Genomic DNA, 15560 nt, shown 5'->3' with positions numbered 1-15560 from the left:
GGTCTCCCTCGATTTCAAGGCGCATGGGTGGGTGGGGACTTGACTCTGGTTCCCGTGGCGCACCCCAGACTCTGACAGGAGGAAGATTTTCATAAACATTTTACTAATTTTCTTTCATCTCTGACACTTCTATTATAGAGAAAGGGCAAAGAGCAATATTAAAATACTTCCTCTAATTAATTCCCTTTTAATGTGCACGAATTTCGTGCTCTGGGTCACTAGTCAACTATAACAGGATTGCTGGGCTTTAAACAAAACTTTTCCAAGAAGGACAAGAAGGACAGAATGAAAGAGTTTTCTCAAGGCCCATTGAGTAGGGAAGTGGGATATGCAAATCTAACACAGTATTATTGTTAGTGTTTTAGAACTGAAGTCCATGTTTATGACATCTTGTGGTGAAATTATTATAAAGGCAAATAGCGTAAAACATCAGATTTGTTGTAATTAGCAAGGAAGATCAAAATTAAAAACTACTATACTGAAATAATTTATAATTTCATTCCAAATTTTAAATACTTGATTTAATTATTTCAGTCACTATATTAGTACATATCAAACAACAAGTTGTTTTTCCTTCCTTCCCACAGATTTTCTTTAGTAACAAAAAGAGAATTGATGGTCTTAATATCAACTTAAAAAATGTTTTATTTATGATTTTAGAGAGAGAGACAGAGAGAAACAACAATTTGTTGTTCCACCTATTTATACATTCACTGGTTGATTCTTGTATATGCCCTGACTGGGAATCGAACCTACAACCATGGCATATCAGCATGACGCTCCAACCAACTAACTGAGCTACCTATCCAGGGCTTCATATCAACATCTTAAAAATGCGAATGTGTTTGATGGAGTTATCCAGTCCTCACATACCCAAACTGAAACAGCTGAACACTGAGACCTCCTGTGGAGGGCACTTGGCCACGGTAAGAAAGGCTGCCTTCCTGTCACAAGCCACCCTTGACACACACGCAGCTGACAAGAGATGGCGAGCCATAACTAACTGTCCAAACTTGTTAAAATAATTGTCAAACAAAGCCCCTAAACCGTATCTAGAATTCATTTTATACTATATCAAGTACAAAATATTTCAGATTGAAGTGGGTTTCTTTTTAAGAATGTATTTAAATATCTTATCATATGGAAAAAATAGAGAAAGGTACTTTCTCTCATTACCCCAAACATATTTTACAGTCTACTGGTCACAGAAAGCTTGTAATTTGGCCCTCAGAAAGAAGAAAAAAAATGCTGACCATCTGTTTTTAGCATAAAGTTTTCCAATACTCATATCCCAAACCACTTTTGGAATTACATTTCTCAGCTCATATTTATGGCTTCCCAACAAAAACAAAATTCTAAGATATAAATTACTCAACAAGTAGGATTTTCTGGAAAATTCTCTAATCTTATTAAATAAATAATACTTCCCAATTGTTTCTCCTAAAGTTCAAATATAATAGAAAACAAAAATTTCCTGAAACATAATGAACAACATAAACTGATGAACAAAAACAGATCCAGAGACAGAGAAGCATTGATCAGACAGTCAAACCTCAGAGGGAAGGTAGGGGAGGGTGGGGGTGAGGAGGAGAGATCAACCAAAGGACTTGTATGCATGCATATAAGCCTAACCAATGGACACAGACAACAGGGGGGTGAGGGCATGAGTGGGGGGGTGGGGGTGGGAAGGTAATGGGGGAATGAGGACACGTATGTAATACCTTCATCAATAAAGAAATTAAAATGCAAAAATAAATTTCCTGAAACAGTATAAACATTTCAAATTTTTTATAATGTGACACAGAAGTACCTCAAGACAATGTTTTACTCACATTTTCTCCCTTGATGTCAATGTTTATTCAGATTTATGCTAGAGGAATACTTAAGTGCTCCTTCTCCAAGTCCCTCTTTACTTTATAGAAAGTTTCATTCATAATGAAAGGACTCCACAATAGTTTATTTTAAAAACTCTTCATAAGTAGTGAGTCAATACATTTTTGTTGCTTTTATGTGTGCACATTTGCTTAAAGATTACCTTGTCAAAGGGTGTATGGAGGAACACTAATAACTTCTACAGAAAAGGGAAGAAACAGAGAAGCAGGTGGTCTCCATCTTCCTAGCATTTCAACCCACAGAATGAAGGCACAGGCATCTAGTTGAGCTTGTGAAAATAAGTTTTTACAGCTAATTTCAGTGCCTTAGTAGTAGCTTCCCATCAACTAACAGATATAGTAAGTGGGTTTTATTTTTATAATCTAAAGACTTCATTTATTCATTTACTACATTCAATAACATTAAGAAAATAAAAATTAGAAGTAAATTTGTCAATTATGTAACTCCTATCAGAACAACAACAAAAACACCAAAGAAGTGATTCTTTTTATTTTTGTCTCCTATTTTATAATTTTTCCATATTGAATGTGTTATATTTGTACTAGTGTGCCAGTGCACAGATTCATGCACATTGAAAGGAAATTAATTAAAAGAAGCATTTTAATATCGCTGTTTGCCCTTTCTCTATAAAAGTGTCAACCAAATTCACGATCGACAATGACAGATTGAAACACACATGTGTGAGAGTTTTATATGTATCACACGTGTGCGAGTCAACTTAGCCTTTTATATATATAGGTAAACTTGCTTAATTAGACCTGCTTTCTGATTTAGCTAAACTTTTTCCAGCCCAGTGAAGCACCCCAACTTCTCTTTCAGGTAATTGTCAGCAACACAGCAGTAACTATCAACACAAAGCAGATTATTATTGTAGATCACACAGGGAGAAAAAAGGGTGATTCTTTTTATTTTTGTCTCCTCTCTATTTTACAATTTTTCCATATTGAATGTGTTATATTTGTATGTTTTTTAAAGTTTTTTAATAAGCACATCTTCATGATTACATTTTCAAATACATTCATTCATGAATTTAACTCAATGTATATTTTTTAATACTAACTACATGCCCATATTGTGGCAGACTCTGGGAGTGCATTTGTGGTCTCAAATAATGGGTTCTATTTTTAATGTGTTTATATTTAATTGAGAAAAAAACTAGTCAAGGAAATGATCAGCTAACATAAGACTTTTCTATAAACTTTCTGGGGAACGTGTTAGCTAGAAGTGAGGAAGAAAGTTTCAGCAACTAGAGCCGAAATGTTTGCCTCTGTCCAGATGGTTTTAGTCAGCAAGATCACACCCCCAAAATGTGGAACTCATTAGCAATGGGGAGGAGTATGTAGAGACACAGACAAGATTCTAAAATCAATCACAAAATGGAGAGAAAAGACACTGACAATTTAAAATTATATCATCGGGTGGAAATTAAATCTAAGGAAATAGCATGTCTAATAAAGAAGCTCATAGTATCAGAGAAAGGGTAGGAGAAAAAACTATACTTCCACTTTCTATTAGAAATATCTCTTGATTATTCCATCTGTTGAAAAGGCTACAGAGAAAGTTAGCTATATTTGACCTTATCAAATATTTATAATAGTAACATAATCTCAAATAAAAATAGGATACATTTTGAAAACACAGACATAGTGGTGCACTTCAGTCCTAAGGGTGATGAGGAAGCCTGTCCTCCACCTCTCCAAGGCCACAGCTGCAGATCCTCGCAGGTGTTCGGTAAACTCCCCGGTACCAGGTATTCTGTCTCATAATATGATAACAGATTACTTATAATACTAGACAAATTGCGCCCTTTAAGGTGGAGATCTTAACTAGACATCATGAACTCCAAAGCTACTGCTCTATATTCCCTGTGAATTTGTAAAACCAACCATACCAACCTTTAGTTCACTAAGCATCCCTAAAGCTCCCTTTGGGTGGTTCAACAAACATTTATCACCCAGAGCCTACTATGTGCCAGGCACCACAGGGTGCACAGACGAGCAAGACCCAGTTCCTGCTCATGAGGAACTATGGCTCTTCACTTCAAGAAAATGCACATAAATACAAAATGTCAGACTCCCAAAGCCCTTTCAATCACACTCTTAAGAGATCCATGAATCCGAAAATTAAGAATTCAATCCAGTGTAAATAAAAAATAGACAAAAAGGATTCCAGAGCAAGTTCTTAACATACGAATAACTGTGTTATAGTTAGACAATGATAGAATTTCAGAGCATATACAGATATAAATCATATGGCATCCATGGCTTACGACAGGGTAGAGCGGGGAACAGCAAAGTGGTCTTGAAAGAAATATATATGCTGACCTTGAGAAATACTTGAACTAAAATATGTGGTTTGTTAGTCCAATTAGGTGTGCACTTCATATTCCAACCAGCAGTACAGCTGCTGGGACCTCAATTTCTTATCTTAGTTAAAAAGAAAAAGAGAGGAATAACAATTTTGAAACTAAGAACAGAAAAGAAAGAAGCAAGGCCAGATTTCATTGTTCAGGGATCAGTCACTTCATTGATTCCTAAGCAGAAAGGAAGTTACTCATCATGTTCCTTGTCGAAGTGAGAAAAAAGACAGAAAGGTACATACAGGGACTTAGGGGTGGTTTGAGTTTCTGTTTGTGGTTTTACATTACCTCTGCATCGTATCTGACTGCAGCAGAGAATAATGAAAAGGCATTCTCCACAGTGATTCCTTGCTTGATAATGTGCTGACAAAGTTTTTTCAGTCTGTTTTCACAGTAAGATGTCGCCAAATCCAAAAGACCTACAAGTTAAAAGTACAGTTTTAATAAAGTTTACAATAATGTGCCATAATTTAAACATATATACATATATACATATATACATATATGTATATGTAATTTATTTCGTTTCTGGTGCACAGAGTAATGTAGGTAAGTCAGAAGTTTCTTAGTCAATAATACTTGAATTTTATTAAGTTCTCTTTGTTACTCCTTACCTCCCCAACTCCCCAAACAAACCTCTCTTCTACTCACTTTATACCATTTCTTCTATAGTACCGAGAAAGGCAAAAAAGAAAATTTTCCATTCATTTTGTTTCCAAAACGACATGTTAAATCCATTATCAAGTTATATTTCAGTATTAAAAAATTAAAATAAGCCCATAAAATAATTTTGGACTTACTTTATGTCCAAAATTATTAACCACTAGTGGCCCAGTGCATGAAATTCATGCACGGGGGGGTAGGGGGAAGGAAGTCCCTCAGCCCAGCTTGCACCCTCTCCAATCAGGGACCCCTTGGGGGATGGCCGACTGCCGGTTTAGGCCCGATTCTAAGCAGTCAGACATCCCTCTTGTAATCTGGGACCGCTGGCTCCTAACCGCTCACCTGCCTGCCTGCCTGCCTGCCTGCCTGCCTAATCGCCCCTAACTGCCTCTGCCTGCCTGCCTGATTGCCCCTAACCTCTCTGCCTGCCTGCCTGCCTGCCTGCCTGATCACCCCTAATTGCCCTCCCCTGCCGGCCTGATCTCACTCCCAACTGCTCTCCCCTGTCAGCCTGGTCACCCGCAACTGCCCTCCCCTGCCAGCCTGATTGCCCCTAACCACCTGCCGGCCTGATCTCGCCCCCAACTGCCCTACACTGCTGGCATGATCACCCCTAACTGCCTCTGCCTTGGCCCCCACCACCATGGCATTGTCTGGAAGGAAGTCGAACGTCCAGAAGATGGATGGTTGACCCAGTCTAATTAGCATATTACCCTTTTATTAGTATAGATTATATAGAATAGGATTGCTTAAATGGGGGGAAAAGCCTTTTTCTTCAGGAGATGCTCTTGGCAGACAAAAATACATAATCCCTATATCTGGACTGAGAGCCAGCCATATGCAATATACTGCTAAATTGGTCATTAAAAAATTGAATCGCTTTCTTACACCTTACACCAGTGGTAGGCAAACTCATTAGTCAACAGAGCCAAATATCAACAGTACAACGATTGAAATTTCTTTTGAGAGCCAAATTTTTTAAATTTAAACTTCTTCTAACGCCACTTCTTCAAAATAGACTCGCCCAGGCCGTGGTATTTTGTGGAAGAGCCACACTCAAGGGGCCAAAGAGCCACATGTGGCTTGTGAGCCGCAGTTTGCCGACCACGGCCTTACACCAAACAGCTGTTGCCCTTAAAACCACTTCTCAGCCCTCACCTTAGGTTCTGCCTTCACAGTTCACCCAGATTAGGTTCTGATTGGTTTCTATGCCAGTCAGCGTCAGAAGCTTCACCTCCTAGGCAGCCATTGGCTCCTCACAGTTCACCCAGATTTGGTTCTGATTGCCCAGTTTCTATGCCAGTTAGCATCAAAAGCTCCGCCTCCTAGGCAGCCATTGGTTCCATGCAGTTCACTCAGATTTGATTCTGATTGGTCGGTTTCTATGCCAGTCAGTGTCAAAAGCTCTGCCTCCTAGGCAGCCATTGGCTCCTCGCAGTTCACCCAAATGTGGTTCTGATTGGTCAGTTTCTATGCCAGTCAGTGTCTCTGGGCCTGGTCAGAGAGGCAGGCCTGATCAACAGCCATCCCAGGCTGCTGGCAAGCAAGCTGAACTGCTGATCTCTCGGAGAGAGAGAGGCACGGCTGCTGGCAAGGCCCCGAGAGAGAGAAGCAGGGTCTGATCCGCAGCTTCTCTCTCTTGGGGCCTCGCCAGCAGCCATGGTAGCCGCTGATCAGCCCCACCTCTCTCTCTCCCCGAGAGGTCAGCAGTTCTGCCCGCTCAGTAGTCCCCACCCACCAGAGCCTGCTGCGCATGCATCCTGGCATTCAGTCGAGCCTTCGGTCATTACAGACCCTGGGTTTTTATATATTAGGATAACTATACAATATTATTTTTAAAGATATTTACTTCAAATACTTTTTAAAAGCCAATAAAGCTGAAACTCTTCATGTTCCAATACTATAAGAAGATAAGGAGCTATATTTCTGACCATGTGATGTGGCCAGTCCCAATATGGCTGAGTACCTATAGCATCTTCAGGTGGCAGGTCCACTGTGTCTGTGTAGAGGAATTGAAGAAAGGCACGATACACTGGGTAAGAAAACTGGTCTATTTCTATCACTTCTTTCATGTCCTCATTCCAATAAGACTGAAACATGGATCGAAAGTGCTCACACCTAAAACGGAAGAGACAAAGTCATTTCAGTTGATGGAATCAGATAAACAAATATTACAGGTATCTTTAACTACTACTAGTATATTTGGGATTCCACACACCAGGATCATGAATCTTTAGCTAGCACTCTAAAAAAATATTCCATGTGCAAGAACTTTTATATTTGCCTTTTATGTATACTCATTTTCATTTTTAAAAATCTTCAATCAAGGATGTTTTTACTGAAATTTGGAGAGAGAGGAAGGGAGAGAGAAACATCAATATGAGGGGGAAACATCAATTGGTTATCTCCAGTACACGCCCTGACCGGGACTGAACCCACAATCTAGGTATGTGCCCTGACAAGGAATCAAACTCACAACCTTTTGGTGTATGGGACGATACTCCAACCAACTGAGCCACCTGGCCAGGGTATGACTTTCATTTTTGATGAATGCTTCCTATGAATTATTAAGAATTATACGTAGCCCGGCCAGAGTGGCTCAGTGATTAACCATCAACTCATGAACTAGGAGGTCACATTTCAACTTTGGTCAGGGCACATGCCCGGGTTGCGGGCTTGATCCCCAGTAGGGAGCATGCAGGAGGCAACCGATCAATGATTCTCATTATTGATGTTTCTCTCTCTCTCTCTCTCCCTCTTTCTCTCTGAACTCAATAAAATTATATTTTTAAAAATAATTCTATGTAGAGCCTAGGAGTGCCTAGCACTTGTGCATTACTGCTGTTTCCATTTGACAGTCCCATTTACATCAAGACATCTTGCTCACTTGTTTTTTAAAAAATGTAGAGGAGCTCTAGCTGGTTTGGCTCAGTGGATAGAGCATTGGCCAGGGGACTGAAGGGTCCCAGGTTCGAGTCCAGTCAAGGGCACATGCCTGGGTTGTGGGCTTGATCCCCAGTATGGGGCGTGCAGGAGGCAGCCAATCATTCTCTTTCATCATTGATGTTTCTATCTCTCCCTTCCTATCTGAAATCAATAAAAATATATATTTTTTAAAATGTACAGGAATGCACTTTAAATATTGAAATTAAAGGAAATTTAAAAATGAGATTTCAAACATACCACTATAAAGTAACACATTTAAATGATTCATTTGTGGTTTTGTTTTTTTGTGTTTTTTTTTTTTAATCCTCACCCGAGGATATTTTTTCCATTGACTTTTAGAGAGAGTGGAATTGAGAGAGAAAGACAGAGAAATATTGATGTGAGAGAAGCACATTGATTCGCTGCCTCCTGCACAAGTCCTGACCAGGGTCCAAGCTGGGGAGGAGCATGTAACAGAGGTTATGTGCCCTTGACTGAAACAGAAACTGGGACCCTTCCAGTCCGCAGTCTGATGCTCTATCCACTGAGCCAATCCGGCTAGGCTGTTTGTGTGTGTGGTTTTTTAAAATATTATCATCATATTCATTTTTAAATTTTTTTTGAAGTCAAATTTATTGGGGTGACATTGGTTAATAGGATCATAGAGGCTTCAGGTGTGCATTTCTTTGTTACAATATCTGTATATCACACTGTGTGCCCACCACCAAAGTCAAATCATCTTCTGTTACCATGGATTACCCTACTCTCTTCCCTTTGGCAACCACCATGCTGTTGTCTGTATCTATGAGTTTCAAGTTCTATATCCACATATGAGTGAAATCATATAGTTATTAGCTTTTTCTGCCTGACTTATTTCACTTAGCACAATACTAATATTCTCAAGATACATCCATGTGGTTACAAATGGCAGTATTTCATCTTTTCTTATGGCTGAGTAGCATTCCATAACATATATGTACCACATCTTCTTTATCCAATTCTCTATTGTAAGACACCTTGGCTATCTCCATGTCTTGGCCACCGTGAACAATGCTAATCAGAATATTCTTAAAACTGTTTTAAATGTTAACTGGATTGCATTTAAACTGATTATTGATCCATTACCTTACATGACAATTTTCCTTCTCTTTCTGACTCATCTTCAAAATGGCTACCACTCCTATTTTGTTTCTTTGCGTTGCCTTGCCCCTTTCCTCTCTTTCCAAGCTGTTACCAATCTATATATATATACACTGAGTGGCCAGATTATTATGATCTCTGAACGCATAATAACATGGCCACTCAGTGCATATCCTATATAATAAAAGGCTAATATGCAAATTGTCCCCTCGACCAGGAGTTTGACCAGCAGGCAGGCTGGCCAATACACACACACACACACACACACACGCACGCACGCACGCACGCACACACACACACTCTGAGTGGCCAGGTTATTATGTGTTCAAAGATCATAATAATCTGGCCACTCAGTGTAAAAGGCTAAGTGTCCATCTGTCCGACCGGTAGCTATGATGCGCACTGACTACCAGGGAGAAGATGCTCAATGCAGGAGCTGCCATGATGTGCACTGGCCATTTAAAAATAAATGACACCATAGACCTGGCGCCAACACTCAGCTTTCCCCAAGTGGGACACAGGCCCTGCCACCACCCCGAAGCGACACCCTACCAAACCGCAGCCAATGCTTCCAAGACCCCTTGGTGCAAAATGCGTTTGGCCCACTGCCCAGCCCAGCCCAGAAACAGTCACTGTGGGCGCCAGGTAATGACGTCACGTAATGCTTGGCTTCCTCTCCCTAGCGACTAGCCTCCTTGGAGTTTCTTCAGCCCAGGAACTCGACTTGCTTTATAGTCAGGTGCAATGCAAATATTTTACAGTTTAACCAAATGTTTGTGAAGTGTTTTCCTGTGCCTCATCTCATTTGATCCTCACACAAGTTCTGGAGTAACAAGATAGGAGACTCGGTAGAATCCTATTTTCTTTTCATTAGCAAGACGTGAATAGCGATATTAAAATATTTCTTCTACAATGGTAAGATATGTACACATATAATACCTTAATAAAAAAATAAAAATAAAAATATTTCTTCTAATTAATTTCCTTCAGTGTGCACGAATCCGTGCACTGGGACACTAATTTAATTATAGTCACATATTTCAAGAAAACCTAAGGGGTTTTTTTTGTATTGTATTAACACGTATAAATCTATCTGTAAATTCAGAAACTGATTTCTAAATATAGATTTTCCTAAAGTATGACATACTTTATACGTTTCAAAAACCATCTTTTTAAATCCTTTTAAAATGACATACATTGTAAATAAACACAAAATACTTTCAAAATCCATTCAGAATACTAAAAGAATGGCCATTTACCTAAAAAAATTACTTCAGCCGAAACCGGTTTGGCTCAGTGGATAGAGCGTCGGTCTGCAGACTGAAAGGTCCCAGGTTCGATTCCGGTCAAGGGCATGTACATTGGCTGTGGGCACATCCCTGGTAGGGGGTGTGCAGGAGGCAGCTGGTCGATGATTCTCTCTCATCGATGTTTCTAGCTCTCTATCCCTCTCCCTTCCTCTCTGTAAAAAATCAATAAAATATATTAAAAAAATAAAAATAAAAATAAAAAAATTACTTCATCTGAGAAGTAAAAAGAAGTGGGTATCTAAGCAATGAATAATAGATAAAATGGGTCAGAAAACTATACATGAAAGGAATAGACTGGTTGTCCACAGGTTCACAGACATAAACATTTCCAGTTCATCTTTCAATTAATACTTTGGTGCAGATATTTACCCCTTAAGTAATGAATGATATATGGACTTTTCAATTCCTTTTAACATGTTGTTTTGTAAATAGGTTTTTGACTAAATTTACAAAAAGACATGTAAGTGGCCAGTTTAGTTCTCAGTGGACTGACTTTGTTTGTGCCTTTCTCTGTAAAGGCAGCCTTAGTGAGCAACAGTCCAAACAATCACTAATAAGTATAAAGTTCCTTCACATTTATACAAAAAACTCCTGACATATAGCTAAACCACACTTCCTTAATTGGGAATTAGATGTCCCTCGAACCAGAAGACCACCATTCCAGAGTTTTCTGCTTGAGAAAAATAAATTTTTAATTAAGAGCAAAAGGAGGTATATATACCATTTCCTTGACAATCTTTTATGGGGGGTTTTGACCATGTAAATAAGGCTTTTGTTGGAAATAAATATTCACAAGATCCTTCATTTAAAAACAATATAGACAGCCTGGCCAGTGTTGCTCAGTGGTTGAGCATAGGCCCATAAACCAAGATGTCAACAGTTCGATTCCAGGTCAGGACACATGCCTGGGTTGTGGGCTCAATCCAGGAGGCAGCCGATTGATGTTTCTCTCTCATTGATGTTTCTATCTCTCTATCCCTCTCCCTTCCTCTCTCTCTAAAAAAAATCAATTAAAATATATTTATAAAAAATATATATAAACAAATACTTATACTACTACATTATGCTTTTTAAAAAGCCACGTGTGCACATGCACACACACATGTGCATGCAAAACTCTTCAATAATGAGTGGATTGATACTATCTGCAAAAAGATTAAGTTGTGTCATTTCCCTCTATTGCCAAGGCTGTTTCTTATTAGTCCCCATTTTATGGAATAACAAGGGAATAGATATTATAAAAAAAAATAAGGTTATTGATGTCTCAAGCTCATGCAAAAATACCTGATTTTCAAAACAGCTTTATGGACATGGATATATTTCCCATCAATTCTGAACTTTAGGTCAGCAGTTTCTGGACTGTCAAATTCTTTCTTCAAGGACTCTGCAACTGTTAAAAAATCTTCGTGCTCTGAAGACAACAAACACATTATAAATACAAAAAAACTCAGGAAACATACTCAAGATTTAATAGACTTCAAAAGATAATCATTAACACGAGGGATAATTCCACTTGATTTTTTCCAAAAGAGATCATGCCTTACTTGACAAATCAATTTCACAGCATGAAAATAAGTGTCCAAGTGTATAAACTACCAAAAAATACTAGTATTTGGTAAGATCAAATACTAGTCTTACATACTATTAGTCATCAGAAATGTATACTTTTTTTGAAAAAAGAAAAAGCTAGTAGTCCATGATTACATGACTACTTGGTCAAAACTTGAGTGACTCTCTTCTGGGGCTAAAAACTTACCAATTTTCCTTGACTGGAATACTAAGAACACCTTTGCCCTGTTTTGGGGTAGTTTCAAGGGGTTGCTATATTCTAATCAAAGAATCCCAAGAAACAAATTCACCATTACGTGGTAATACTAAGCAGTCATGTTCTTACATAGAGAAAACCCTTTTCTTCGGTATTTGGAATCTAAACATCCCTCTTAACCATAAGAATTAATGTACAAAAAATAATCCTTACACACTATCTAAAAACAGAGCAAATTTACTTAATAACAATGCATACTCAAAGGGAACAGTTTTACAAAATGTGATCTCATTGTTTGAGCCTGATGAGAAGAACTGCTATTATGATTACAAGTAGATCTATTATTATGAAGGAAAAAAAGTAAAGGCACTTGGCCCAGCCAGAGTAGCTCAATGGTTGAGCGTTGACCCATGCACCACAAGGTCGCTGGTTCAATTCTTTTCTTTTTTTTAAAAAATATATTTTATTGATTTTTTTACAGAGAGGAAGGGAGAGGGATAGAGAGTTAGAAACATTGAGACAGAAACATCAATCAGCCGCCTCCTGCACACCTCAACCCAGGTATATGCCCTTGACTGGAATCGAACCTGGGACCCTTCAGTCTGCAGGCCAACGCTCTATCCACTGAGCCAAACCAGTTAGGGCGCTGGTTCAATGCTTGATCAGGGCACATGCCTGGGTTGCAGGCTTGATCCCCAGTAGGGGGTGTGCTTGAGGCAGCAATCTATGTTTCTCTCTCATTGATGTTTCTATCTATCTCTCTCCCTTCCTCTCTCTCTAAAATAAATTAAAATAAATAAATAAGGGGCAGAGAATCTGTCAACCTTCCCCCTCCCTTCAAAATCACCTAGCCCTCAGCCCCCTTCATCACCATTCGCCCCTCTCCAGCTCCCTCACCCCTGAAATAAAAGAGAAAAAAAAGTAAAGGCACTTGAACAAATCCATGTAACACTTTCTTGTGTTTTATATGCATGGACAAAGAAAAACAAATAGAAGGCGAACAGGGACCCTCATCAGCACTGAAAGCAGGTACAATGGACAGAGACAGGTTCTGACTGCCCACAAGATAAGAATGGTGACTTCATCAAATAACTGAGCTGTCTCTCAGGAGCCTGGTGTTACCAAGGGAATGCTTAGAGGAGGGACAACTCCTAAAACCTAGGCTAAACCTAACAAATGGACTTACCCCTGGGCTTTATCATCAGAATCTCCTAAGGAAATATCATTTGCCTGAGCCCCATTTCCTTAACCTAGCACACACACAATGCAGAGCTCTTAGCTATGGAGGGAAGGTCACCACTCCCTCAAAAACCAAGTTTTCTTTGACCCTACAACGGTGAGTAAAAAAAGGGAAATCACTAAGATAGACAGAGTCCAGTAGTCTAGATGGCTACTTCACCCATCCCAAAACAGCTTTTTATCAATGCCTCCACTTCTGAATCTAGTAGTCAGGGTTGAAATAAACCTTTCTTCCTCTTAATTCCTGGCAACAAGTATACCTTCTTTCAGAGAAGAAATATTCTTGAGGTGTGAATTCACCAACTGACTTTCTTCCTATCGCTCAGCTGAAATAATAAATTGAGAGGAAAAAAACACCCCAGACTTAGTGGGTAGAGGGAAAGAAGTCATCAAAGTAATATATTCAATGACCACATTTTTTTTTTCTAAGCTTAATATTAAAAAATGTTAGGATGTTCTAAAAAGAATGCCTTTTCAGGATCAGGATTCTAAAAGACAAAAATCTGAGGTAACTTTTTATAACAGGGGTCTCCAAAAGAGATCATGCCTTACTTGACAAATCAATTTCACAGCATGAAAATAAGTGTCCAAGTGTATAAACTACCAAAAAATACTAGTATTTGGTAAGATCAAATACTAGTCTTACATACTATTAGTCATCATATATGAGAATCTGAAGATGTGGACAGAGTGCTTTGGTGTGAAACATATATGTGATTATGGCCAAATAGTAGTATATGAGAATCTGAAGATGTGGACAGAGTGCTTTGGTGTGAAACATATATGTGATTATGGCCAAATAGTCCCATTCTGTGAACTAAATTTTTCTTTGCCTTTTTATTGAATTTACTGGGGTAATATTGGTTAACAAATTATATAGGTTTCAAGTGTAAAATTCTATAATACATCATCTGTATACTGTACTGTGTTCACCACCACAAGTCAAGTCCCCTTCCATCACCATTTATCCCCCTTTTATCCTCTTCCACCTCCTCCAATGCCCTATCCCTCTGGTAATCAATCACCTTATCTACAAGTTTTTATTGTTTTGTTGTTCTTTTTAAGAGAGAGAGGAAGGGAGAGAAAGAGAGAAAAACATCGATGTGAGAGCACAACATCGATTAGCTGACTCCTGTATGCCCCCCACTGGGGGATGGAGCCCACAACCTGGGCATGTGCCCTTGACCAAACTGGAGACCTCCTAGTGCATGGGATGAAGCCAAGTGAGCCACAGTGGGCGGGGCTGTAGTTTGTTTGTTGCTTAATCCCTTCAATTTTTTCACTCATCCCAGCAAACCCCCTCCCCTCTGACAGCTTTAGGCTGTTCTCTTATCTATGAGTCTGTTTCTATTTTGTTAGTTTATTTTGTTCATTCAATTCTGCCCATAAGTGAACTTATTTCACTTAACACAATGCTTTCCAGGTTCATCCATGCTGTCGCAAAGGGTAAGATTTTCTTTTTTTTCACTGCTGAGTAGTATCCCATTGTGTAAATGTACCATCGATTTAAAAAAAATCTTTCTTGTTGAGAGTATTACAGATGTCTCCCATTTCTCCCTCCATTGCCCCCTCGACCTGGTTCCCACCCCACCCCAGGCCTTCACCACCCTATAGTCTGTGTCCTTAGGTACTGCATATATGCACATTAAGTTCTTTGGTTAATCTCTTCCAGCCTTCTTCCCTCTGAGATTTGTCAGTCTCTTCTGTGTTTCCACGCCTCTGACTTTATTTTATTCACCAGTTTATTTTGTTCATTAGATTCCTTCTTCGTTTCTTCTTCCTCTTCTAAAAGAATACCCTTCAAGCCCAGCTGGCATGGCTCAGTGGTTGAGCATCGATCTATGAACCAGGAGATCATGGTTCGATTCTTGGTTAGGGCATATGCTTGGGTTACAGGCTTGATCCCCAGTGTGGGGCCTGCAAGAGGCAGCTGATCAATGATTCTCATCACTGATGTTTCTCTTTCTCTCTTCCTCTCTGAAATCAATAGAAATATATTTTTAAAAAAGGAAAGAAAAAAAAAAAGGAATACCCTTCAACAGTTCATGTATTACTGGTTTGGTGGTGATGAACTCCTTTAGCTTTTTCTTGTCTGTGAAGCTCTTAGTCTGACCTTCAATTCTAAATGATACCTTTGCTGGGTAGAGTACTCTTGGTTGTAGGTCCTTGCTTTTCATCACTTTGAATATTTCTTGCCACTCCCTTCTGGCCTGCAAAGTTTCTGTTGAGAAATCAGCCGATAGTCATATGGGCCCTCCCTTGTATA

General features: G+C 39.1%; 1 protein-coding gene across 4 annotated transcripts in view; it reads right to left on the bottom strand.

Annotated features, from left to right (window-relative positions):
- The window catches only part of RCBTB1 (RCC1 and BTB domain containing protein 1), a 74267-nt gene that overhangs the window by 11040 nt on the left and 47667 nt on the right, over positions 1–15560 (bottom strand). For 3 of the 4 annotated variants that reach the window (XM_054719795.1, XM_028151618.2, XM_028151619.2), the window contains exons 9-11: positions 11575–11701; positions 6882–7033; positions 4541–4671 (exon numbers count right to left, since the gene is read on the bottom strand). In XM_054719795.1, coding sequence (XP_054575770.1) covers positions 4541–4671; positions 6882–7033; positions 11575–11701 — 410 coding nt within the window. Of the gene's footprint in view, positions 1–1805; positions 3649–4540; positions 4672–6881; positions 7034–11574; positions 11702–15560 lie in introns of those variants that run through there. The other variant, XM_054719794.1, reaches the window with a different exon arrangement.

Source organism: Eptesicus fuscus, chromosome 8 (assembly GCF_027574615.1).
Source record: "Eptesicus fuscus isolate TK198812 chromosome 8, DD_ASM_mEF_20220401, whole genome shotgun sequence".
In the NCBI taxonomy this organism is placed as follows: Eukaryota; Metazoa; Chordata; class Mammalia; order Chiroptera; family Vespertilionidae; genus Eptesicus; species Eptesicus fuscus.
This window is presented reverse-complemented; position numbering and strand designations above follow the sequence as displayed.